Genomic DNA, 27,814 nt, shown 5'->3' with positions numbered 1-27,814 from the left:
GTTTCTTGGGGAGTCTGTCCCTTATTTTTATAGTCCTATCCCCCCTCTGAGAAGCATTGCCAACTGGGAGCAAGGTGACAGGGAGTCTGTGTGGAAGGGAACTCCATGCTGTTTCTTTATTAAGATGGAAAACAAGAGCCACTTACTAGGTAGTAGTCATCAGCCTGCCCTTGGTTTCTGAGGAATTGATCTGGCCACTCTCCCTACATCTCTGAAAAACATATTTTTATCATGATCTCAGCCTATGTTTATAGCTTCACCTATAACACTGCTACATGCATTTTGCCATGCTATTATTGATCAGCAAGTTATGAGCTTTTAAATGATCCCTCCCAAGAGATACCTTGTACAAAAATTACAATAGCGTGTAGGGTGTGAACACAGGTACGTTCCATCACAATCATATAATCACTTCCTTTTGCAAAAATCTGGTTTTGGAAACAGATCTCCCGTAAAACTCAGCCAAGCCAAGCGATCCTGTGACTGCGGTCAGGCTCACCGGCCCAGCCGCTCTGCGGGCCGCACGGGGCGTGGCCTTGGGTTAGGCAGGAGCTGCAAAACCCAGGTGCCCAACAGATTATTTAACCCTGTAAGAAATAAAGCGAGCGGCCGGTGTATCTGCACGAAACACAACCCTCCCCTTTTGCAACTGGGTGCGGAAACGGGAGCGAGAGCAGTTTGTGCTGATACACCGGCCGGGCGCCAGAAACTGGGGCTCTACCCGCTCCCGCGGGGCAGGGGCAGGGGCGGCGCGGAGGAGCCCGGCGCCAACGGCCTGTAGGGGGCAGTACAGGCCCGGTCCCTGCGCGATGTGCCGCCCCCCCGCCTCGCTGCGGTGTCCTTTGCCTCTGCCACAGCACCGCCTGGGCAGGGCGAGCAGACCCCCTCCCCTACGCCAACAACCGCGCACCGTGCGCAAAGTGCGCATGCGCAAACTAAGTAAGAGGGTAAAAGGCACGACCGATCTCTGGTCGCTCGGTTTCCGCAGCGGACTGTCAAACGTAAAACTGCGAATGCCTCCTTTATTACGTCACGCGTATCCCGGCACGCCTATCCAATCAGAAGCCGTTGTGTCGCGGCGCCAAACTGGAAAGGAGGGGGCGTGGTAGGAAAGGCGCAAGCCCCGCCTTCAGCCCGGGGACTGGAGTTCGGGCTCCCCGCGCCCCCTTCCGGGGCTTCCCTGTCACGTGGCAAGGGAGCGGTTTTTGCAGCGTAAGGAGCCGGGGGAGCTATGCCTAGTAGGAAGGTACTACCGGCCGGCGTGAGAGCGCGAGTTGTGCGGGGCGGCCGCGGGGCCTCCGTGCCGGGGCCCTGAGGGAGGGCGAGGGAGGACTGGAGTCAGTCTCGCAGTGATCTGGCGCCAGGGCTATGTTAGCTTCCGTTTGTACAGCGCCTAGCACAGTGGGCCTGATTCGGTACCGTTATTGGTTTGTTGTATAGGGGGCCCGTAGGTACATAAGGGAGCTTCGGTGCACAGGGTGTACGGGGCTGGTGAAATACAAATATTAAAGATCCAGGGGGAGCTAAATTGCATGGGCAGCTCAGCGTGGACCCCCCTCCAGAGGAAGAGAAGAGAAAGCATTGTTTGCTATTTGAACTTCTTATACACAGGGCATGCACGCCTGTCAGTTTCCCAATTTGTAATATGGGGATAAAGATGCTGATGTCCTTTGTAAAGCATTTTGAGATCTACAGAAGAAAAGCTGTAGGCAAGAGCTGGCTATTACTGTGTTAGCTGCCTGCTGTGGGGACTGCAGCATATTTGTCCTTAGAGAGGGATGGTGGACAAAAGTGAAGAACCCTAGCTGTTGTGGGCATCTCTTTGGCATTTGCAGTGCCCGTGCTTACTGTTAACCTCTGATAACTTGTAGAGTGGTTTTACAAGAGAGCTTGGAGCCATGGCCCCCTGAATTCTGAGCATGGCATTATCACTAACAGACCCCTTACTTGTGCAAATGTGCACGTGCTTAACTTTAACTTCAGCTTCAGATGGTGTCTGTGTGTGGGCCTAAAGTTAAGCACATGCAGAAGTGTTTGCGGAATTGGAAAACAACTGACCGGCTGTCCCAATATGCTGCTAATGCCCTTGGCATAGCCCAGTGGCTCTCAAATTTTTTTACTGGTGACCCCTTTCACATAACAAGTCTCTGAGTGTGACTCCCCCCACACCCCCTTATAAATTAAAAACACTTTAACACCATTATAAATGCTGGAGGCAAAGTGAGGTTTGGGGTGGAGGTTGACAGCTTGTGACCCTCCATGTAATACCTCATGACCCCCTGAGGGGTCCCAACCCCCAGCTTGAGAACCCCTGGCATAGCCAAAGTGTAACAGCATTTTGCCTGAAAATGATGGTTCTACTATATCAGGGGTTCTCAAACTTCATTGCACCGCAACCCCCTTCTGACAACAAAAATTACTACAAGACCACAGGAGGGGGGACCGAAGCCTGAGTCCACCTAATTCCCACTGCCCCGGGTGCAGGAGCCAAAGCTCAAGCCCCACTGCCCTGGGTGGGGAAGGGGTCAAAGCCAAAGCCTAAGGTCTTCAATCCCAGCCAGGTGCCTGTAACGTGAACCCTGCCACCCATGGCTGAATCCCTCAGGTTTCAGCCCCAAGCCCCAGCAAGTCTAAGTCAGGCCTGGTGACCCCATTAAAATGTGGTTGTGACCCACTTTGGGATCCTGATCCACAGTTTGAGAACTGCTGTACTATATGTTCCTTTCAGAGGTACTTAATGATCACGTCCAAATAGCAGACAGTCTTCCCCTGTCCTCCCCCAACCCCGCATAGGTGTCCAGGTTAATACTTTTCCCCATCATAATAAACAAGTCTTGTAACATTTCCCTGGCCCTCTGTGTGGAAGCTGACTGTTCCCATGTTTAGGTCTAGAAAACTGCAGTGCTCACTAACCACCTGACTGGATTTTCTTTTCTTTTATTGGAATCCATAGAAAAAAAAATTCTTACAGGACAGAATATCATTCATCAGGAAGCTAAAACCTTGCAAAAAACTCTCCAGCTATAGGTCTCTCTTCTGGAATTTTAATATAGTTCTTCACATTTCCAGCCTCTCTCTCTGGTTGTGGCCAAGAGGGTTAATGCAATTCTTGGATGTATTAATAGGATAATATTAAGTAGGCCTAGAAAGAGTATATTTTCTCTGTATTGGCATTGGCGTGATTTCTGTTTGGATGTTGTGTCCAGTTTTGATGTCAACAAAGTAGGAGGTTGGTAATGTACCCTTAAATTTTATTTAAAGTGAATTTAGTAATGCTATATTACACCATCGTGGGTTCAACTCTGGTGGCTACAGCATCAAGCTCAACAGAGTGAAAGTCACCTCTGCTACCTCCTTCAGATTTAGAGACACTAGGAACCAGGGGCAGCTCCAGGCACCAGCGCTCCAAGCGCGTGCCTGGGGCGGCAACCATGGTAGGGAGCATGCCGGTCGCTGTGAGGGCGGCAGTCAGGCAGCCTTCGGCGGCATGCCTGCGGGAGGTCCGTTGGTCCTGTGGCTTCGGCGGCGCTTCGGCGGCGGGTACGCCAAAGGCTTGAGACTGGTGGACCGCCCGCAGGCATGCTGCTGAAGGCCTGCCTGACTGCCGTGCTTGGGGCGGCAAAAAACATAGAGCCACCCCTGCTAGGAACACATAAAGACTGAGGATAGTGACCACACATACATTTATAAGTACCAGGTCTAGTCTGTTTTATTAATTTTATTAAAGTTACAATAAGGTTATGATTACCCAAGCGTATAGAAATCCTATTAAGTCCTATACAAAAGTTACAAATATAGTTATACTCACAACCTTAGTAATATTCTTAAGGTCTGATGACTGCCTTGCCAATTAATCAGTAGGGGGATGGTTCCTGCTAGATTTTTTTTTTTCCCACAGGGAACTCATTTTACCCAGTTTGGAAGCCCTCTTTTATCTTGTGATTCTGACTATACCGAACAGTTGGTGCATGTGCATGAAGGTGTCCACCTTCTTTTTCCTTATTTGTATTGTGTTCCCCCAAGAATATTGAGGTACCCTATTTTTCATATGTTGTGTATAGTTCCTTTTATACTTGTTAGCATTGACAGACAACCTGTATCCTGCCACTAAGGCACATGTTAGAAAAAACGTGCCTCTAGGGCATTTTGTGATCTAAAATAAATCTTGTGGCTAATTTTTCAAAATGCCACTAATAATACATCTATTCCCATAATTCTGTGGCATAGGGTCATTCTTTGGTTGCTTACTTATGTCAAGCATTTCTTAAACCTATGGCCTAGTATTGTTAAGCCAAAATCTTACAGGCCTTACTTGTAGGCCTTGCATTTCAGCTCTACTTACTTAGAAGTGATAAGTGTATTAGCTATCTAACTACTAATCAATCTTATACTTCTACAGTCTAAATCTATTTAGCATACAATGATTATATATAACATGACATGACATTCACAATAAATGTCAATTACTTCATTTTATCATTCTACAGTAAATTGGAAAGGGTTCAGAGAAGAGCTATGAGAATGATTAAAGAATTGGAAAATGTCTTACAGTGAACATGCTGTTTACAGTCTGCTGAATAAAGAGATAGTTAATGGGTGACTTGATCAGTCTTTAGGAAGGGGTACATGGGAACAGAAAATTAATAATGGTTAAAGCTAAGATTTTGTCTTGGTTATTTTTAGTAAAAGTTAGACAGGTCACAGGCAATGAACAAAAATTCATGGAAGCTGTGACCTGTTTGTGAAGTTTGGTTCCATGGTTTTCTCCACCACCGTGGTGGCTGGGAGCTGTGGGACCGGTTTACCCTGCGCCCACAGCAGCTGGGAGCTGCAGGGTGATCATATTTACCAAAGACAAAATGGGACACCCCCAGCCGCTCACCCGAGGTGGCCCCTTCCCCCCCCCATGTGAGGCTGTCGTCTGTCGATGGAACCCTGAGGAGGGAGACCTTAGGAGTCTGTCAGCTGTCATAAGAACATAAGAACCGCCGTACCGGGTTAGACCAAAGGTCCATCTAGCCCAGTATCCTGTTTACCGACAGTGGCCAATGCCAGGTGCCCCAGAGGGAGTGAACCTAACAGGCAATGATCAAGTAATCTCTCTCCTGCCATCCATCTCCATCCTCTGACAAACAGAGGCTAGGGACACCATTCCTTACCCATCCTGGCTAATAGCCATTAATGGACTTAACCACCATGAATTCATCCAGTTCTCTTTTAAACGCTGTTATAGTCCTAGCCTGTCGCTGGAATTCTGCCAGGGCCCTGCTGGCTGCCAGCTCCAAAGTCCTGCAGCCCCTGGGGTTGAAGCAGAGAATCTCAGGGAGGTCTCTGGAAGTCATGGATTCTGTGACTTCCATGACCTCTGTGACATAAATGTAGCCTTACTAATGGTCTCTTCAACCTAGCAGAGGAAGGTATAACACAGTCCAAAGGCTGGAAGTTGAAGCTAGGCAAATTCTCACTAGACATAAGACATGACTGGTAGATTCTCCATCACTAGAAACTTTTAAATTAAGATTGGATGTTTTTCTGAAGGAGATGCTCTTGTTCAAACAGGAATTAATTCAGGGAAGTTTATGGCCTGTGTTATGCAGGAGGTCAGACCATAATTGATCAGTGATGGAATGAAATAGAGGATGGAATGAAATAGATTTTAAATAAAGATCTAAGGAAGGGTGGATGGCACACAGTAACAGGGAGGCTGTTCTAAGAGCAAGGGCAATAGTTTCATTCATCTGGAAAACAAAATTTTGACTATTCTGGAAGGGCTTAAGATGCAACCTTGCAGTTGAGTTTGAGGAAAAACAATTTTTTTATTAATAGTTGGTAGTTTTGATAAGTTAATTCCTTTTCAGAAACCCACCAGTACTCTATTTTTAGCCTCATGCACTGTATTGTGTGTGTGTGTTTTGGGCACCAAGGGGAAAATAAAGGTGTGCAGATTAACTTCCATACTAGAGTTTTAGTTTTGCTTCCCTCCCATCTTCCCCTCCCTCCCAACATCAAAGGTCTCATCTAACTCTGAAGGTATTCTGATGATCTTAAGTTGTAACCTGCACAGGGCACCCTACCTTTACCCTTTCATGGGATCAAGGCATAACCTGGTTAATTAATTTAGGCACCCCTACCTTTTCCTAGTACCTAGGGCTCAGGGCAAAAGGCACCTGCCCTTATCCAGTTCCTAGGGCTCAGGGCGTAATCTTCTGCAGTTTGCAGGTCCTTTTACCAGTGAAAGAGCCTTACACGGTAATATCCATAACCTCTATTTATTAACAGTTACCAAAACAGAATACGCTCGCTACGCTTACAATGCTCACCACTCCCAATAAGGCAGACAAACTTTTCTTGATGGCCAGTCAAGATTAGATCATCCAGGGCACCAGCTTCTGCACAGTGTGATTGCCAGGGTGTTGAGGTCTAACAGCTTTGATCTTGGGCTGTGTCCTGGAGTTAGGTTTCAAAGAACTTCCTTTTGGACCCAAGTTTATATAGTTAAAACTTGTGTCCTCCTTAGCTATACCTTAACCAATCATTTAAAACTAAAATACTACAAGATTGTATTTTTCACCACTCCTAGCCCACTACAAAACGATTCTTTAACTCATGATTGCGCGGCACCTTAGTTGAATTAAATCTCGCAAAATTAGTTATGCAACAGACAAACAATGAAAGAATCAGACAGAGACCATACAGATAAAACATAGAGAAGTAGGGGTCATAAAGGCAAAACAATAGGAGTATAGACTTCATAATCACGACTGTTGATAAGTGGTTCCTTGCCAGACGGAATACAATCAAACAACGTTTTCTTTAACCATCTTAAGAGCTGTTTCTTTATCTGGTGATGGTGGGTGCCATTCGGACGGGAGCGCCGCCTTAACACCCCGATATCACATTGTTTTGATGCAATGTGAGGATGTGACTCTGCTTCTTAGCTTATGGCTGCCGCTGTCTTACTGCGGCTGCAGCTGCTTACTGCAGAAAAGGGCTTCAGACCTTACAAAGTACTAGTGGATTGTATCTAGATTTTATAAAATATTTGGTCCTTAATACAGACATTGCTGCTATGAATTTGGGAAGGACTTCTATTGGAATATTTATTCCCGGTTAAGGATGGGGGGAGGGAGAGAGAGAAGATTTAGGCACTTAACATTTAAGATAATTTAATTAAATTTGTTTATAAAACAGTGACCTGGATATCCCGTGTACAATCTAAAACTGTAATTATTCCAAACTCATAGTTTCATAGGGTTTAAGGCCAGCAAAGACTGTTATACAGGAGCTCAGACTAGATGATCTATCTCAAGCCATTACATTTTGCCCAGCTATCTCAATATTAAGACCAAATACTTTGGTTAGACCAGGTCCACACTGTAGATTTACGTTGTTATAACTACATTGCTTGTGGGTGTAAAAAATCCACACCACTGAGCAACGTGGTTATACCCCAGCATAGATAGCGCTGTGTCAACAGGAGGGCTTCTTCCATCAACAGAACTCCCGAAGTTCTCACGGGGGTGAATTAACTGCTGACAACTCTCTGTACAACTTCAGAGTACTGGTCCACCCCTTCTGGTGTCCTCTCTCCAGCTGTGGACGATCTCTGATGCTTCAGAGGAGGGTGGGAGGGTCGGGAGGAGATGGAGACAAACAAAGCAACCTAGTTACATCTGGACAATTGTGCATTGGGTGAAAAATATCCTTTGGCCTGGTCCACGCTAACCCCCCACTTTGAACTAAGATACGCAACTTCAGCTACGTGAATAACGTAGCTGAAGTCAAAGTACCTTAGTTCGAACTTACTGCGGGTCCAGACGCGGCAGGCAGGCTCCCCCGTCGACTCCGCGTACTCCTCTCGCGGAGCAGGAGTGTCGACGGCGAGCACTTCCGGAATCAATTTATCGCATCTAGACAAGACGTGATAAATCGAACCCAGAAGATCGATTGCTCACCTCTGGACCCGGAGGTAAGTATAGACGTACCCTTTGTGTCCCCTACAGGTGACCAGATGAAGCATGAGATTTGATTACAGTTAAGGCTCTGTGTTTGTCATGGATTCCGTGTCTTCTGCAGCAGCCCTGTGCGGCTGGCCCAGGAGCCGCCTGAGCAGCTCAGGCAGCCCCCGGGCCAGGTGCACTGGCTGCTGCTGGGGCAGTCTCGGGGGGCCCCTTTGCCCCCCAGCAGCAGGAGTTTGGATGTGGGAGGGTCAGGGCGTGGGGTGTGGGGTGGTGCTTACCTTGAGGGGGGGCTCCCCTCTCTCAGCTCCCTTAGATCTAATTGGAGCTGCAGAACCGGGGCAGAGCGGAAGAAGCAACTGGAGCTAGGGAGCTGCAGTCGCCGCTTCCCAGGAGCTGGGTAGGGAGCCCAGCCCAGCACCTGCGGCGCCCCCCCAGGCTGCAACTCGCCCCCCTCCCCCTGAGCACCTGTGCCCCCTCACCAGCACCCATGGCACCCCCCAAGCACCTACGCCCCTCTCATCAGCACTGTGGTGCCTCCCCCAATTCCTCCCTCCCCCCCCCCAGTTTTAGTCAGGGGTATTTTTAGTAAAAGTCATGGACAGGTCACGGTCAATACTTTTACTAAAAATACTTGACTAAAACGTAGTCATTATCTTAATGAAGAATTGCAAGTTTTATGGACATACTCAGGCACAGTGGGCAATTCTGTTCTTCCCAGGGCCCATGAAGGAAGGGAACTTGTAGAGTCATGAATTACAAGGCCAGATAAGACCACCATGAACATCTAGCCTGACTCCCTGCACACAAACCTCATAGAATTTCTCCCAGAGTTCTATTAAAGCAGTCTTTTACAAAGATAGCTAGTCCTATCTTAAAGATTGTATGATGGTGAGCCAACCACTCCCTTGGTGAGCTGTTCCGATGTTTAATTACCCTCAGCTAGGAAATTGCATCTTATTTCAAGGATAAATTTGTCTAATTTCAACTCCCAGCCACTGGATCTTGTCAGCAACATTGAAAAGCTTCCCACTGTCAGGTGTGTTTTTCAGCTTGTAAGTACCGCTACACAGTGATCAAATCACCTCTCATCTTTCTTTTGATGAGCTGAATAAATTGAGCTCCTTAAACCTCACATCATAAGGCTTGTTTTACAGCCCCTGGATAATTTTTGTGGCCTTCTTTTCAATTATCTTCAGTATACCCACATCCTTCTTGAAACATGGATCTTAGAACTGGACTCAGTGTTCTTACCAATGCTTCGTACCAGGGCATTGTACTTGATATACTTTTTTATGTACAGGGATTGCACTAACTCTTTTTACCACAGTATAATTCTGAGAGCTCTTGCTGAGATGATTATCTCTGACACCTAAATCTTTCTCTGAATTATTGCTTCTAAGGTAGTATCCTGTGAGTATAACCTGTGTTATTGATGCCCAAATGTATTGCTTTGCATTTGGCTGTATTAAAATTCATTTTTTTGGATTGTGACCATTAACCAGGCAATTCAGATAATTCTGTAACCGTAACCTGTCGTCCTCATTATTTACTACTCTGCTATCTTTATCATCTGTAAACTTTACCAGCAAAGATTTTGTATCCTCTAGATAATTGATACAATTGTTAAATGTCATTGGACCAAGAGTCAATCCCTGAGGAACTCTACTAGAAACAGCCCTATTAATTGGTATCTCTCTACTAACAGCTACATTTTGAGATCTGTCAGCCAGTTTTAATCCATCTAATGTGTACTCTGTTAATTCCATATAATGCAAGTTTTTAATGAGTGTCATATAGTATGGAGTGAAATGCCTTGGAGAAATCCAAGTATACTGTATCATCAGTTATCTTTATCAAATAGATCTGTAATCTTATCAAAAACACAGCAGTTTTGTGTGATAAGATGTATCCTTCATGGGGTCATGTTGGCTAGCATTAATTATATTTTAGCCTCTAATTCTCTGTTGATGGAGTCCTGAATTAACCACCCCATTATTTTATCTGGGATTGACGTCAGGCTAATCTGTCTATAGTTCCCTGGGTCATCCCTTTTACCCTTTTTAAATATTGGAACTACGTTGACAGTCCTCCAATCCTCTGGAAGTTCCCCCGTTTTCCAAGATTTGTTAAAAATTAACATTAGTAGTTCAGAGAACTCCTCAGATAACTTCCACTCAAGAGTCTTAAAGGAACTATCAGGGTCTGTTGATTTGAAAATGTTTAAGTTTAACAGATGCTGTCTCATATCTTCCATTGTTACAGATGATAAACTTTCTATTCCATCCACCACATCGTATGAGATGGTTACATCCTCTTGCTTCATTCCAAATTCAGAACAGAAATAGCTATTTAATATTTCTGCCTTTTTCTACTTCACTGTTTACAGTTTTATTATCTGTATTTAGCAATGGATCTATACTTGACCTGTCACCTGGGATTTTTCTTGTTTCTAATATGTTTTTAAAATGCCTTCTTATTATCTTTAACCCAATTGGCCATTGATATTTCATTTATTCCTTCCCTTCTCTGTTGCCTACATTTTTTTTTAATTTGTATTTATTGTCATTTACGTCTCCTTTTTTCCATTCTGTATATATAACCCTTTTTCTGTCTTATTGCCACTTCCACATCTCCTTTTAAGAATGATGGTTTCTTGCCCACCATAACTTTTTTTGTGTCTGTGGAATCATGGCTTTTTGGGCATGCGGTAGGATATTTATCTTGAAACAGATTAATATAATCCAAATACTCTCATCTGATGATGATCATCACAACTTTGTTGTTGGTGAGATGAGAGCACTTTTCTCTTGAAATCCCAAGCAGCACTGGTATTTAGTAATAATAATATTTTGCATTTAAAGGGCTTCATTGTTCTAGGTGCCTTACAGACATGAAGATGTGATTGTAGAATTCTTGGTGCCGCAATCTTAAACCCCAATTCTGCATTGTAAAATGAGTGTGCCGACTAATGAAACCATGGCGAGCTCCACTGGGTCTCTGCAAATGCAGCAGGCTGCCTTTTCATTGTACACTGCCGAGTGAGGGCATAAGTGCCTAGTCCTGCCAACTCTTGATTGCATAATTAGTCCTTACCTATGCAAGTGACCCATTGATTTCACTGGGGCTGCCTGTATGAGTAAAAGTTTACAGTGTCAGGCCTTAAGCATGTGTTGAGAAATGGCTTCATCTGAGGAGTCTAATTTACATTTGGCAGAAGTCCTTGGTTTCAGTGGTCAAAATAAGATTATGAACCTATTGTTGTATGTAAAGTTGTCTATATTGAATTTCTTATGTAATTTGTATCTCTTCAAAGGATTTAAAAACCATAGTCTTCAAAAATATTGATTTTAAATCTTCAGGCTCCCAAGATCTTAATTCTGTTTTTTGGATAGCCTGGTAAAAATTGAGACCCCATTAATCTATGTATACCTAAAGTATCACTTCACTCCCCCTATGAGCTTGTTCATTCTGGTACAAACTTTAAAGTGACACAAACAACTTTAAATCACACTTCTCTGAAATATATTTAAACTTACTAGTGTTACAAACAACACCTAAGATAACTGGGAGGGGAGGATAACTTATCTTTTCGCTTTTTGCCTCTGGTTAGTTTACTTAGTGCATTATGACAGCAGGTGCAGTATATTATGTGTTACTGTTTTTGTTTGTTTGTTATTTAACATATATAATATTACCATGCCGGGGATGGCATGGTATTTACCAGAGGTGAGTTTTCTAGGTAAAATCATGAGAACTAATTAGTACGAGTTTACGGCATTTTCTATTTTAAAAATTGTTTCATTAATGCGCATCACATTACGCTTAGTTTTAATTAAACATTCAAATTAGCTACATAAGACTTCTAGATTAATTTAGGGTTGTACAAAGAAAAAGTAAAACCCAGTAGGCATAAAACTAATGTATGTAATTATAATACTGAACATCAGAATGTCTGTATACAGTTTAGTTGAGTATTTTCTCATGTAAGTTATACATATCATGACTCATATTTCAGTTTTCAATATTCTATAAACAAATGAAACATTTTTGAATATATGAAAATGACAATAATGCAGTGTTGTAGGCTTGAAACATTAAGCAATCAGAAGCATGCAGAGTTGCAGACTACCTGTCCAGGTCCATTTGGCCATGCAGCATTCTGTAGCAGAAGGCCAACTTTCATTTGGTGGGTAAACTGACTCCGTTCTTCAGTCTTGAATGGATGTATTCAAAGTTTGAAAAAAATTATTCCATGCTTGCTGAACATTTTGGACACTGATGCAATTATTTCCCCCGATTTCCTGATTTAAACCAGGTTTAAGACAGTATCTACAGTGCTCTGTGTTAAACTAGTTTTTCCTGAGAAATTGCCAGCCCTGTGCCCATAGATCTTGATCAGTATTGGGGCCTTATGTTGGGCACTGTACAAATGCGGATAGGAATTTTTCACACCATAGTAAGTTGAGAACCTAAAAGTCCTGAAACGTTTGGGTTTTCCCCCCCTCTTTCATGTAGCACAGGGGTCGGCAACCTTTCAGAAATGGTGTGCCGAGTCTTCATTTATTCACTCTAATTTAAGGTTTTGCGTGCCAATCATACATTTTAACGTTTTTAGAAGGTCTCTTTCTATAAGTTTATAATATATAACTAAACTATTGTTGTATGTAAAGTAAATAAGGTTTTTAAAATGTTTAAGAAGCTTCATTTAAAATTAAATTAAAATGCAGAGCCCCCCAGACCGGTGGCCAGGACCCGGGCAGTGTGAGTGCCACTGAAAATCAGCTCGCGTGCCGTTTTCGGCACGTGTGCTATAGGTTGCCTACCCCTGATGTAGCAACATGGCAAGAGAAGTATTTTTAAGAAAAATGTGATTGTAAAACCACAGGCTGGTAGAACAGGGACTCAAATGGGGGCAGGAGCAGTGTAGTACTTTTCATTGCTTCTAACTTTTTAAAAAAATATTGGCTAAATTGAAATTTGACAATATTCCCTCTTGGTTGTGCAGTGACTTAGCTCGAATATCCCCAGGAAGCTGTATGTTATCCTCTCTAGAGAAGTGAGAGGCTAGCCTTGCATGGCTGCAGTCCTGTAACACCTTTTGTAGGCCATAACTTGTGTCAGAAAAATTCAGTATGCAAAACTGCAGCTAGAATTTTCAAAAGCGCTTAACTACCAATCAGACACCAAAACAACAAGCCACAGTTTCCAAAGAGTTCAGCACATAAGTTTTCAATAAAGCTTAATATCCAGTCCCAAGCTATGTGTGCTGAGCACTTGAAAGTCTGCTTCTGCACTCTTTCAAAAATATGGCTCTCAGGACCTGACTGCTACCCTTCCTTAATGAGTAATCCCTTTGAGAACTCTTGATGTCACTGTTGATAACAGAATAATGAGTTGCAAGATCAGGCCCTGATGGCTGCATTTTTGAAATCGCTCAGAGGCAGACTTTCAAGTGCTCAACACTCATAACTGGAGATAAGGTTTTCAACAGAGCTTAGCACCCAGTGTACTAAACTTTTTTGAAACTGTGACCACTCATTTTGGTGATCTTGTCATCCTTTCTTCTGTGACTGATTGCTTCTATTCACAGTCAAGGTCAGGCTATGGGAACTAGAACTGAAAAGGTGATTACCTTACTTTTTCAGTGGGACAGCTCACAGAGTTAAGTACTACTCAGAGTGAATATAGGTGGGACAATTAGACACTCTGTGAGGGCTTGTCTACACTACCAAGTTTTGTCAACAAAACTTATCTCGACACCCAAAAGTCAACAAAACAAAAAGCGACAAAGGGTGTTCACACTTGCTCCCTCTGTCGACAGATCATGTCCACATTGGGGACACCATCATTGACAGGGTGAGCATTGCACCATGAGTATGTATCCCACAGTGCAGTGTTGTGGGAAGGAAGAGCTGATCACTGTGCATCTTGGGCTTCTCTGTGGGTTCTCCTACAGCCCCCTCAGCTCCGAGAGCAGCATCATGAGTAGCTCTGTGAGCTCTCCATGTTGAGGAATGGCAAAGCAGCACAGCAGTCTGTCCCCGTCTGCCTGCTGCTGTGTTCCTAGTGCCCTGCAGAACAGGAGCATTCCAATTATTTGCCCTTTGTTTGTTCAAACAGAACAGCACACAAATACTTTCAGGAGCTTTGAAAGGGGAGGAGCGCATGCCTGAGTGTAGCAGAGATCAAAACACTGAGCAGAGCAATCAGGGCAGGCATTGTGAGATCCTGGCATAAGCCAGTTCTGTGGACAAAACAATCAGCAGTGTCTACACTGGCTCTTTATGGATAATAAAGGGAGGGGAAGAGACAAGTCTCTCGTAGGGGTGGGAGTTTTTTGTCACCAAAACTGGGCGTTTTTTGCTACAAAAGTCCCATTGTAGTGTGTACCTCTTCCTTTTTGTCACCAAAAGGCAGTTTTTGGTGACAAAACTTAGTAGTGTAGACAAGGCCTGAGTAATCCTTATGCAAGTAGTTCTGCTAACTTCAGTGGGATTGTTTGCTAACAATTTACTTGGCACGAGTAAAAGTTTGCAGAATTGGGTTCTTGTTTTTGACACTAGCAGCATTGGAGTTCTATATTAAGGGTTATTCAACCATTCTGCCTCATGCTTGATCCTGATTACATTCTGACTTGGCTGTGTTTAATCATTATGTACTTGTTGAATTTTCAGTTCTTGCTCTTATAGACTGGCTGACCATTTACCTCACTGGAAATGATCATAAGAGTGATGGCTGCAGGATTAGCTTCTAAATCGGTTACACAGGGGGACCAAATATGATTCCACTTAAATAAATGACAGTTCGACCTTTGACTTCAATAGAAGGAACAATCCCAGAGACAGAATCAAATGCCTTTCTGAATGGAAGGCAGCAAATATTTTCCATCAAAGAAAGCCATCAAACATAAGCACTTTCTCTGTTTTTTTTAATGTATGTATTCAGAGGCCATCTTTTGTCTTCAGAAGTTCTGTTCATTGTACTGATTTTTTTTAACATAATTTTTTGAGCTGTAATAAAATTTGATTTTATGAAGAACACATTGCGTCTTTTTAATTTAGCTCTCTTGAGCCTGATTCAGTGACTTTTCATGCCAGATGTTCTGTTTCTTTATGCATAACGTTCACAAATTACGCAAGACGTTATTGATGTGTCCAATTTTCATGCCAGAGAGAAAAATAACTAATTTTATTGCAATTTTGTGACTAAAGAATAAGAGAATTCACTGTTGCTGCTGTATTTCTTTTGGGAACAATGTGTCCTCAGGATTAACTTTGTTACAAATATTTAGAATGGGGTGAAAACAGGGAGAAACTGGACTCTTAAACTACTATTTTAATTCTCATTTGTTTTCACCTGTCTTAAAATCTGAATCAGACTGGGGTGGGGAGGAAAGAAACAAAACCATTAAAATTTCCCAGTCCTGTAGCCTTTCATATATATCACACACACACACCTTGGGCAGAGTTCTGAGGGCCTAGGAACTAGATCTCTTTAATTTAGTGATCATTCCAGGGGCTGCAGAGCTAAAACAATTACAAGTTGTTGTACTAACTTGTAGTAAGATGTGTTAAGACCCTAGTGTAGACAGGGCAATATGAATCTTAATCTATGATAGCTGTTAAGGGTCAGCCCTACTATAGAGGGCAGTATGACTACACCGCAGTAAAGGACCCATGGTTGGCCTGGGTCAGCTGACTTAGACTTGTGGGGCTCAGGCTGCAGGGCTATAAAATTGCAGTGTAGAGATTTGGACCTGGACTCTGAGACCCTGCAAGAGGTCTCCGAGCCTGGTCCCGGACCCAAATGTCTGCACTGCAGTTTTATAGCCCTGCAGCCACAGCTCGAGTCAGCTGATCCAGGCCAACTATGGCTGTGTCTCCGATCTTTTATCGGAGTGTAGACGCACCCTAAGATTTCTCTCAACTGGCATGTTAAAACTACAACTTGCCTTCTCTATTTTAGCGTATATGTTTTAAAACACATCTTTTCTTCCTATTGTAGACATGGCCTCTGCATATACCCTAACTGCCTCTCTGGGGAGAGCAGAGTATGCTTTATAAAGTAGCAGTTATACTGCATAGTCTCATTCTTGCATGCTACTCCCTACTCAACCATGAAGTACCAACCACCTCTTCTTCTTCTGTTCTTACAGCTTCCCTACTCCATTGTATTTTTATTTTCTTCCCCCCCCCGCCCCCCCGTGCTACATATCAGATGAAAGCATAGGGGGTTCTGTGTGCCAGGATACTTAATTAGAAATTCAAGGACAATGTGACCAAGACATTTCATAGCAAGCAGTGTACCTCTTTCTCTAGTTTTATAAAAAGCACATCAAATTCAGTTATAAAAATGGATTAAGAATGCTGTTTTACAAAACCCTTCTTGGCTTTTGTTTTTAATCTGGCATCTCAAAAACAGTTGCTTGTAAACTCTTGAGTAAATTGTAATGTTCGTGCTGGGAGGATGGCATGGAGACAGAATTTAATTAAAAAATAGAAATTTTCCTCTTTGGCAACAGAAACTTTAGATTAACTGCATTTTGATTTCCCATGACTACCTTTTTCTCTCTAATTACCAGAAGCCATCAGGACTACAAAAATCAAACTTTCTTTTTCCCAATAATACTTTATACCAATATATTCATATACTTGTTTAAAGGGTTGTGAAAATAACTAATCCTCTTTCTTGTTAGCTGTAAAAGATTGTTTTTAACATTGAAAGTAACAATTAGATAGACTTATTCTAAGGAGCATAAGACTGAGAAAAGCAGCAGAACTGCAACCCTCTTAAACCATGTCTACATTAGGAAATCTTACAAACCTTTCCACTTGTGGAAGCCTTAGTGTAGACAGGGGTGCTGGGGCTGATTCTGTTTTTCACCATTATGGTAAAATGCTGGAAACTGCTGGTACCTGCCTCCTTTACACCAAGGTTCACACAGCTGGGGATGCATTTATAAGATTCACTAATACAGACAGTCTTCTAGCACATGGGAAATCAAAATGCAGTTAATCTAAAATTTCTGTTGCTGAAGATGAGAATTCCTATTTGGTAATCAAAAAGTATAAAAATTACTTTGACTGTCTTTTTTAAAAGTATTGTTACAAAGAGATGATTTCCTGCTATTTACTGGCCAACACCAATATTGTGATGATGCATAAAATTTGCATTTGTCGGGGCTTATGAATGATGTCTGTTCTAGGTAATGGCACAAACTAAACCAATATAATTAGTTTTTAAATCAACATAAGACAGTCCACAAACAAAGCTGCACCAGTTTTACTAAAATGATTTAAGATAAACTGGTACAACTTCTGTGTGTAGAGGAGTCCATTATGTGTTGTGCCTGAAATGTCATGTTGATTTCTAGTCACATTAAAAGTGAAATCCTCAGATCAGGCTACTCGTGGTGCTCAGCATTGTTATGTGGTTTCAGTTACTGGTCTCTCTCATCTTGCTAGGTGTTCTAGGAAGCAAATGAAAGTGGCTTTTGTTACTCAAAAGCAGCTACTCTATCTGATTAAAGGAGTGATAGTGACTGGCTGTCCAGTTCTTGGTTGAAAGAATCATGGCTTCAGAATGCATATTGAGGTTTGGATGTGTAAAATGAAGGGAATATCACAGCCCTGTTGATAAGTGTGGAGGACCCTTTTTCCCTTCAACAAGGTGGTGAAGTGATGAAGGGTCTTGTCCTTCTGTCCTTGAAGTAAATGGGAGTTTTGCCTTTAAGTTGATGGAAGCAGGCCCACAGTGTAGCATTTTATGGGTCTGATGTTATCCTTACTAATGTGGGTAGTCCTAAGTGTGGGTTGAAGGCTTAGACCCTGTGCCATTTCTGCTGGCTCCATAAAGATATTGAGCAGGAGGATTGATCGTTGTGGGATTTCACATGTGAGGACCTGGAGAGGGAGGAGCAGGAGCATATCATGATTGACTGAGCTCTGAGATGAAAGATTCAAGTCATCTTGATGTGAGTTTCTGGCTTAGAACAGAGTGGTCTGTGTGTTTGCTCAGCGTGTAAGCTTAGTGCTCTGCACTCTGTGATGGCTCCCTGTTTAGAACCAGGACACAATGGAAAGTTTTGCTTCACATCTTCAAAATCTTCCATAGAATTATCTGTGGGTACATTTTCACTTAAATGATAATGATCTTCTGTGACAGCTTCCTTTCTGTGTAAATAGCAACTTCAGGAGAGAACCTTATGAGTTGCTGTCTCAGCAAATCTGGAACTCACTCCTAGAAAGTGTCAGGATGATCATGAGCTTTGCTGCCATCAGGAAAAATTGCAAAGCCCACTTGTTACATGTAATCTTTCCACAATACAGCAATTACCAAAATAAATAAATCCAAGCCCTGTTGGCTGTAGGGAAGAGAGAGAGATATATTGTGTTCACTTCAGAATTTTGGAAAGCATTTAAATACATGATTATGGGCGTCATGAGAACTAGCTAGATAAATACATGTCAAAGGCTGCATATATACTTCTAATGACCTTTTTGGTATACTATATACCAGGGGTGGCCAAACTTACTGGCCCTGCGAGCCACATACGACAATCTTCAGAAGTTCAAGAGCTAGGGCATATCTGTCAGGAGCTGGGGGTTGGGGCTTCGGCCCCGCTCCTCTTGAAGCCCCGAGCCCTAGCAGGTGCACCCTGCTGGGCTGAAGCCCCTACTGCACCACCCCGCTGCAAGGCAGAAGTCCCGAGCCTCCACCCCCCATCCCCCAGTCTGATAGATGGAGAATGGAGGGGCGGGGCAGGGGGGTCTCCATGAGCCACACTTTAATGGTAAAAGAGCCACAGTTTGGCCACCTTGGTATATACTGTAGGACAGGGGTTCCCAAACTTGGTTCAGGGTAAGCCTCAGTAGCTGCAGTTCGCTGTTCCCAGCCAATGGGAGCAGCAGGAAGCGCCGTGGGCCAGGCCACTGCTTCCCACAGCTCCCATTTGCCGGGAACGGCGAACTGCGGCCTCTGGGAACGGCGAACTGCGGCCGCCGAGAGCTGCAAGCGGCCGTACCTGCGGACACTCTGGTAAACAAAGTGTCTCGTGGCCTGCCAGGGGCTTACACTGAACAAGCCATGAACCAAGTTTGGGAACCCCTGCTGTAGGATTTATAACATTTTTCCTGTAGTTTTAAAATAAAGAATGTTTTATGTCTGCGTTTAACTCTACAGTAGACTCCTGACTGGCATCACATGTACCAATTCAGAGATAGTCTGAGTAATTCTTAATGATTCATAGGAATATGAGTAACTTAAAAATAAGTATAACTTGTAAACTGCTGTGAAATTCTAAAGACATTGGATGTGTCAATATATGCTACTTATATCAGCAGTTCTCAAACTCTAATACCTGCTGTACCATATCTAACATTGAACAATAATGGGCATACGACCTTCATAACATCAATTGATTGTGGTCCATTGTGGTCCATGTGCCACCAGTGGTATGCGTACGACAGTCTCAGAAATGTTTATGTAGATTAACCATTATTTTTAAAGGTGGAAGGCATCATTATGATGATCTAGTCTGCCCTGCATAATACAGAATTTCACTCAGTTCCTGTAGTGGAGGGAATTACTTAATCATTAAATGCATTGCCCTTAGTCATTCCTGTTTAAAATAAGCAGAAAATGCTATATGATTGCAAGTGTTCAGGGACTTCAGTTTCCCATCTCAAAGATTAATAAATTCCAAGGCCAGAAAGGACCATTGTGAAAATCTAGCCTGACCTGTATAATGCAGGCCATAGAACTTCCCCAATATAGTTCCTTTTGAACTAGAGCATATCTCTTTAATTAAAAAAAAAAAAGTCAAATGGCCAGTGATGGAGAATCCACCATGACCTTTGGTAAATTGTTCCAATGTTTAATTACCCTTACTGTCTTATTTCAGTCTGAATTTGTCTAGCTTCAAATTCCATCCATTGGATCTTGATATACCTTTGTCTGATATAGTTGATAATGGGCTTCTCAGTGTATGTTCCCTATGTCGTTACTTACAGACTGATCGAGAGGTACCCCTTAACCTTTTCTTTGTTAAGCTAAACAGATTGGGCTCCTTGAGTCTATCACACTTAACGCATATTTTCTACTCCTTTAATCATTCTCCTGTTTCTTTTCTGAACCCCTTCCAATTTATTGAAAAGCAGAAATTACAATTCTTTGGTAAGTATTCAAACCAAAGTGGTGATCCAGATTAACTAGTCTTTATTGTACTTAAAATAAAAATAAATATGAATGATCAAGAGTTTAATGGGTTTACAATTTTCTTTGTAGAGGAAACGAGCTTGGGATGCTGAATGTACGTCTTTTCCAGATGAGACACCTCCAGGGTTGAGAAAAGCAAATGTTAGGACAGCAGTGGCTACTTCTTCCATTTCCAGTGCATGGCTTAAATGTGGCGATGGATTTCAGAGCACTTCCATGCTTGAGGTAAAATCCTGATTTACCTGTGGTATAGGCTAGAGATGCAAGCTGATGATCATAAGGCTTTCCCCCAATTTAGCTTTTTATGCACAATTCAAAAATAACAAACCTACTGTTTGTAGCAAACATACAACAAACCCTTGAGGCTTTAATGTGGCTTGTAGTCCTCCCCCAAAATTTCCATTAGTTGAAATGTTCATGTGGTCCATCTTTTCTCCCCATATTTGCTTATATTGTCAGTTGTCCTCCTCTTGGAACACCACACAAAAGTTGAGTTGACATGTTAAGCAGAACTGGAAAACAAGACTGCACAGGAATTAGTTTTCATTCAAAGTGTAATTCTCTCTGCACATGATGGTATCTTCCACTTACCCTGGTCAGTACCTATCATCTGGAAAGAGCTCAAGCATCTCCAAACTATATTTATAGTATCAAAAAATAATTTCATCCATTCCCGGGATGCAATACAGCAGCTGTTTAAAAGTTCACAGCCACATTCGACAACAGTTTACAGCGGATTGCAGTTCATATTTCAGTTTTATGTCTCATTCAAAATGGCATTTGCAGTACCTTTACCTCTAATACCTCACTGGGATGTTTGTTCAATTCTGGCTGAGATTGAAGGAATGCTATCTACTGAATTGCCAACTCCGCATCTTCGTGCACTTGTTTTTTTCCTGGAATCTCCTATCCAAGTACTGGCCAGGCCCATTCGTGCTTGGTTTGTGAGATTTTATAAGAGCAGAGTCAGTACAGCTGCATGCTTCTTTCCCTGCCCCTTTGAATATGTTAAGGATTATATTTTCCATCCTTCAGCCTGCTCTCCCACTTTGGAATTAGGGTGAAATTGTTGCCTATCTCTAACCCCTTCCCCCGGTAAAATGTGATGTCAGTGCTTTGGGCAGGGAGAGTGGATATTTTCCTGACCCAGAGCAGAGATTTTGCAGTTCTGAAGTTGTTGTTCCTTGGGAAGAGTATGAGGGAATTACTCAGAATCAGTAAGACTGCTTAATATATAATGATTTTAATAGAAAATAAAGCTCACTGACTTGAAAGTGAACTGCCATGTTAATGTGAATAAATAACAGAATAGTTCTAAGCTATAGGTACAGCATTGTTACAGTGACTATTACCCCTGTTCCTTTAATCATTTGGTGTGTGTATATAACAAATATATATATATATTTTTTTGTCATATAGACGTCAGAATCTTCTGAAAAGAAACCTAGAGCTGATAAGCATCTTGGGCCACTGCCTACCTCTGCTGAAGGAACACTAGGTACTATCACTATTTCACATTAACATTGTAAAAGCGACTATCAGTTTGCATTGTCCACATACATTTTCTCAGTTCTTACCTGTGACATCAGCTGCTTCCAGCTGCTGACATAGTCTGTGCATACAGAGGGTGATCTCTAGAAGAAATAGAACTGATCCTATCTGACTTGCATCTGCATTCCTGGTCTCCCTCTCCCCTGATCTCCAGATAGCGATCCTGAAGGGAGGCGGCCACTGCTTTTGCATGTGCAGAAGGAGCTCTACTAATGCTGCATTTGTTGTGCAGTCCTATCCTGCCAGGGACAGTATTTTAAAGTCCCCCCCCCCCCCGTTTAAAAAAAAAAAACACCCTTAAAGTGTATAGATGGAAGGTGAGGCAGTTGTGTACTTCACCTGGAGACAGATAAATAAGGAGACGAAAGGTGGAGCTGGGGGAAAAGTAAATGGAGCCTATCAGCTGGATTGACGGCAGCAGCACTGCTGCTTTCATAGCCTTTTCCTGTTGTGTGAGGACACCCGGGATAGCCGCATGGAGCAACTACTATCGTGGTGGGAATTGCAAAAATAGATGCAGCCATAACAGTAAATTTTGAAGGGGTGATTTGACTTTATAGTTCAAAAACAGCTTAGATACAATGTAAAATAAGTTCTAATTTGCATGTGTGTGTAAATATGGGAATACACCTTATTCCAAAAAAGCCCCAAATGCTTTGTAGACTTAGGAATGTAGTCAGCCATTGATGAAATGCAGCTACCTCTGGTAAAACGTATTAGTGTTACTATGAACTCTTAGCATTATTCTTCACTTTTTAATTCTATATCTAGGTGAAACTTCAAGGAGAACTTAAATTTTAATTCCATGAGATGGAGTTTGATCAGTTGGCCAATGATCGCACTCCATTCATGTACAAAGTGCGCTGGGACAGCGGTTATGGTTTCAGTGCTCAGAAGGTAACACTCCAGCAGCATTGTGCTGCTGATCACCTTTTTGGGAACTTACTTACTTTGAGGGTAAAGCGTCACCAGTGGAATCGCTAACATCCCTTCCTGGAGCACCCCTGGAAGGTGTTTCTTCGTAGTCTCACTTGTGAGATCTGATAGGGCCCTGCCATATGTTAGTATGTCAGAGTCTGCTCTTAAATGTTTTAAACACTTCAGTCAAAATCACTCATATTGGTCTTCCTAGCTTCCCTAACCTCCTACCCTCCATTGCCAATCAAAGTCCCCCCTTCCTTAGAGGTGCAAGGTAGGGAAGCTACTGCTGCAGACTTTCCACTTTTCCTCACAGGAGTTTGAAACCCACCACAGGTTTTGCAGGCTCTTTTCAGGTGTGTCACTTCTACCCCCTGCCTCCAGTCCTTGTCTCTCCATTTTCCCTCTGCTGTCTCTCTTGGGTTCCATGAGTTAAAAATAAGTAAGATAATGGGCATCTCTTCTACATGCTGTCTTGGAGTTCAAAATTATGCTTTTCCAGATTTTTTAAAGGAATCTGTGTTGTGGGTGGGGGAAGATGATTTTGTTTTTTTCCTCCAGTACCGATACCCAACAACTGGATTTTTCAGAATGAGAAGTCAAACTTCAAAGTGGAAGGAAATAAGAGATCTCATTTGCTTGTGCCTGCCTGCTCTGTAAACTGAAATTCATTGTGCTACTAAGCTGTAATCGTCCTCCTTTATATGCATTAATAATAATGGGTAAAAGGTATTTTGGAATACCTATCAGTTGTCTTTACTTTATCTCTAAAAACATGTTGGTTTCACCAGGTATCTGTGAATGAACAGTTGTTAATTACAATTGAACAGCTTAATTGCCTTTTCTAATTTTGCTAGGACAGAGAGAGGCTCTACAATTCTGCATCTTAACTTTCATTGTTATGATAATGGTGCCACATTGTTAGTTTTTGTGTGTAAATTACCAGACATACTTTAAAAAAAAAAATCCAGGAACTGATTTTACTTTGAGATTTTAAATATTTAAAGTGTCTCTGCAGAGGTGGAGTCTGGGGGTGACAGTGTGATCTAGGAATGAGCTGGGGACTGTGTTAAGATTGCTAGTCCTGGCTCTGCTACTGACTTGCTCTGTGGCCTTGGCCAAGTCAAGTGACCCCTCTGCCCCACATTGTCTTTCTGTAAATGGAGATGTTAATACTGGCCTCAAAGAGTTGTAATGAAGATAGATAATGCTTTATATTTTAAAAGTGTAAGTGGTAAATGCTGTAATATTTTAGTATTAAGTGTGGATACTCAAATAGTTGCACCTGATATTGGGGGGGACAGGACTTATGATTTATTTCAGCTCAAAAAGAATGCAAGTTTAATTTTAAATTCACTAGTTTAGAAACTCCTATTGATTTGATAGTGTTTTATATACTAACACTGTCTCATGCTCTCTGATAGGAGTTTCTACTGCTGTGAACCCAGAGGAGTTTGCAGACATAGTATGGAGCTCTAGTGGCAGCGACTTGTCCGATGATGAGAATAAAATATTGATTTCAAGGTTGTATAACCAAAAGAGTCATGGTTCCAAAGCACAGAAATCTTACAGCAAGCATAACTTATTGTCAGAGGACAGGAGTAGTGAAGGTGAGTTCAAATGTTTTGCAAATGCTTTTTGGAAAGAAATTCTGTTTGCTGAATTTTAAATATTTTATGGGAAAATCATTTGAAATTATTGCAAAATGTTACAGCTCTGATCCTGCTCTAATTGAAGTTGGTGGAAAAACTCACTCTAACTTCTGTGGGAGCCATAATGGGCTATAAACAGCATTAGCAAAAGTGGACTATACACTAAAGTATGATGGGTGGAATGGCAAGGGATAACAGTTTTTATTTGTATTGGACAACTGTTTATAATATATTGAAATAGGATGACCTACTCTTTATAGGATGGTACACTAACTCCTTTGTCCATGCTGTTTGTGGAGTTGTGAACCCCCAGGCCTTCAGTCCCCATACAACCAGTGGTGCTACTGCTTGCTTTTACCTAGGGCTTGATTTCTCCCCCAGGGGTGCTTGGCTTCAGATGTGCAAGCGCCTCTTGAGCCCTGGATTAGAGATTTTCCTTTAGCAATGTCTGATCGGCCTGCACATATGCTCTGTACAACCTTGTGCCATGCTCCAAGAGTATGTAGGGTTGCACATGTGAACTGCCCTCAGTTCCTTCTCTATCACCTCAGTCTGAGATGGAACGCTAACGTGTCCGCCTGGTGTGTGCCTCAGTGTGTTTTGTAGTTTTTGTTTATTGGTTTAGAGTTAGTTGTTGTTAGTATAGAATTAGTTGTAAGAGGTTTCAGTTTTTCCTCTTTCCTCAGTTTCTCTCCTCCCCCCCTCCATTTTTCCTGGGGAGTTTATTTGGCCTGGCTGGGCTTGCCAGCTTTCAAATGCTGTCTCTCCTGTCGGGAAACTGTCCCAATCAGTGGCAGCCACTCTAAGTGTATCCATTGCTTGGGAGAGTCCCCTATCTCCCAAATTTATAACTTTTTTGTGTGGCTCTTAAAATCTGGAGCTCGGAAGACTCAAGAGACTAAACTGAAGCTGCTGCTGATGGAGCACTCCCCTTGACCCACTTTCAAGTCAAACTTCAAAGTGGAAGGAAATAAGAGATCTCATTTGCTTGTGCCTGCCTGCTCTGTAAACTGAAATTCATTGTGCTACTAAGGGTACGTCTACACTTAACTCCGGGTCCGGTGGCAGGCAATCGATGTTCTGGGATTGATTTATCGCGTCTGGTTTAGACGCAATAAATCGATCCCGGATTGATCCCAGAAGTGCTCGCCGTCGACGCCAGTACTCCAGTTCGGCGAGAGGAGTATGCGGCATCGACGGGGGAGCCTCCCTGCCGCGTCTGGACCCGCGGTAAGTTCGGACTAAGGTACTTCGAATTCAGCTACGTTATTAACGTAGCTGAATTTGCGTACCTTAGTCCGAAGTGGGGGGTTAGTGGGGACCAGGCCTAAGCTGTAATCCTCCTCCTTTATATGCATTAATAATAATGGGTAAAAGGTATTTTGGAATACCTATCAGTTATCTTTACATTATCTCTAAAAACATGTTGGTTTCACCAGATATCTGTGAATGAACAGTTGTTAATTACAATTGAACAGCTTAATTGCCTTTTCTAATTTTGCTATGACCGAGAAAGGCTCTTCCCTCCCTCCCAATGGTGTCTCTACTCTCTCTCAATTCAAGCAAGTGTAGACAGAATGGAGCTAAAAGTGTGTTTACGTGCTTTGCAAGCAAGACCAGATCATTCCCCTCCAGAGTTTACAGTCTCAGGCCTGGTCTAGACCTAAAACATAGGTCAATTTAAGCTATGTCCCTCACGGGTATGAAATATTCACACCCTGAGCGTTGTAGTTAAGCCCAACTAATCCCCGGTGTAGACCATTAGGTGAACAGAAGATTTCTTCCATTGACCTAGCTACTGCTTCTCAGATGGGGTGGATTAACTGCAGTGACAGGAAAAACTCCTTCCACTGCTGTAGCAAGTGTCTATACTATAGTGGCATAACTGCAGCTGTGCTGCTCTAGCACTTGTAATATACACATGCTATTAGATCCTGATCCTGCAATTTACTGCAGAGGGAGGGGGAAGACTGTTGTACCAACACAGAGCCCCTCCGACTTCAAAAGATCTTGAAATGGGATCAACATGAGTAGATCCTTATGTCTGATGCAGTCCCATTAAAGTAAATTAGATTCCATGTATTTTTAAAGATAATCTTTTTTGCAGGATAAGGGCCTAAATATCCAATGTACAGCTGAAGGATAGGGACTGGGTTTCTTTGAGACAGAGCTGGGTTCCATAAGTGGAGAGAAGAGGCCTATTTTCAGGGGAAATTGGAAGAAAGAGGGGGTGAGTTAGAGGTGGTGATTGGACCTGGTATTAACCTGTCTGTTCTGTCTACACTACCTGAGCTGGGAAGCATGTTCCTAGCTGTAGACAGACAGGTGTTAGCCCAGTAGCTCAAACCAGGCTTAAAAATAGCATTGTAGCTGGGGATAGCATATGTGATGGCTTGGGCTATCCCCCTGAGCACAAACTGACCCGGATGCCCTGGGCACATCCCCATAGCTGTCGCTTGTGCTACCGCAAACTATACTTCTATTTTTAGTGTGCTAACTCAAGGAGAGCTCGCCTGTCTATCTACCTGTGCTAGAAGCGCACTGCCAGCGGCAGTGTGGATGTACCCATCATCTTGTTGCTGTTTTCTGTACCTTTTTTCTTTTGGAACAACCTTCATGTATCTTTGGTTCATCAACTCTCTATTTTTGTTTCAAATCTCTGATGAAGACTTAATTTTTCTCTCTCACTCGCTGTTGTTTGATTTACTCAGCCAAACATGAGCTAGGGCTTTTGGAAAATGTAACTAGATAAATCCTAATAATTAAAAACCCGCTACATTCTCAGGGATACTATAAGAGTTGTAAACCAATCAGATTGCATATGGAAATAGTCAGTCTGTCATGTTGAGATTTGCTTGCCACAAAAGTTAGCATTTACCTGCTATTTAATTTTATAACTGTACTATTTAGCTCTGCAAAGTATATAAGAATTCAGCTTTTTATAGAAGATGTTATCAAAGTTGTTTTATGTGTTATGGAAAGAGTAAGGAAAAATATTGGTTGAATGTGCACAAAATAACATCACTTACGTTTTTGAATTAGAGATAATTTAACAGCACGTTTACTGTCATTATTGTTGAATTCATAGTTATAAATAACACACGGACTCATTAAGAAAAATGTCTTTCATTTTAACAAATACTTTTATTAAGGTGAACCACAGTTCATTGACTGGGAGAAGGACAGTGATCCTGGGGATAGTGGTGATGAAAGCAATGGATCAGGAAAAGATGACAGTGCATTGGACATATCAGACTCTGATTCCTGTGCAAGCAGTAATTCTCTGCCTGTTGAAGAGAAGGAAGGTGAACTTCCTAAGGTGAGAAAATGTTTCTGCTTAACAAAACCAAAACATAACTGTACAACATATTAAGGTTTGGAAGAACTGATTTGGGTGGGACATGAGGTTTTTTGTTTTTGTTTACCTCTTCTCCCTAAAAGAGAGCTTCACAAACAAGAATATTTCAAATTCTCATTCTTCCCTAAACTTACAAATAGGTAAGCAGTGTGGTCAGT

The 27,814-nt window shown here is 42.4% G+C and overlaps 1 protein-coding gene across 4 annotated transcripts in view; it reads left to right on the top strand.

Annotated features, from left to right (window-relative positions):
• The first annotated feature begins 1,029 nt into the window (after nucleotides 1-1,029).
• SPIDR (scaffold protein involved in DNA repair) overlaps nucleotides 1,030-27,814 on the top strand; it is a 318,470-nt gene continuing 291,685 nt past the window's right edge. For 2 of the 4 annotated variants that reach the window (XM_054017881.1, XM_054017879.1), the window contains exons 1-5: nucleotides 1,047-1,246; nucleotides 20,247-20,402; nucleotides 21,597-21,675; nucleotides 24,071-24,256; nucleotides 27,451-27,617. In XM_054017881.1, the coding sequence (XP_053873856.1) occupies nucleotides 1,232-1,246; nucleotides 20,247-20,402; nucleotides 21,597-21,675; nucleotides 24,071-24,256; nucleotides 27,451-27,617 (603 nt within the window). In that variant the 5' untranslated portion in view covers nucleotides 1,047-1,231. Of the gene's footprint in view, nucleotides 1,247-20,246; nucleotides 20,403-21,596; nucleotides 21,676-24,070; nucleotides 24,257-27,450; nucleotides 27,618-27,814 lie in introns of all 4 variants that reach the window. The other 2 variants (XR_008443798.1, XM_054017880.1) reach the window with 2 other exon arrangements.

The sequence above is a fragment of the Malaclemys terrapin genome, chromosome 2 (genome assembly GCF_027887155.1).
Source record: "Malaclemys terrapin pileata isolate rMalTer1 chromosome 2, rMalTer1.hap1, whole genome shotgun sequence".
Taxonomy (NCBI): domain Eukaryota; kingdom Metazoa; phylum Chordata; order Testudines; family Emydidae; genus Malaclemys; species Malaclemys terrapin.
Note: the sequence above shows the minus strand (reverse complement) of the source record. Positions and strands in the feature narration are given on the sequence as shown.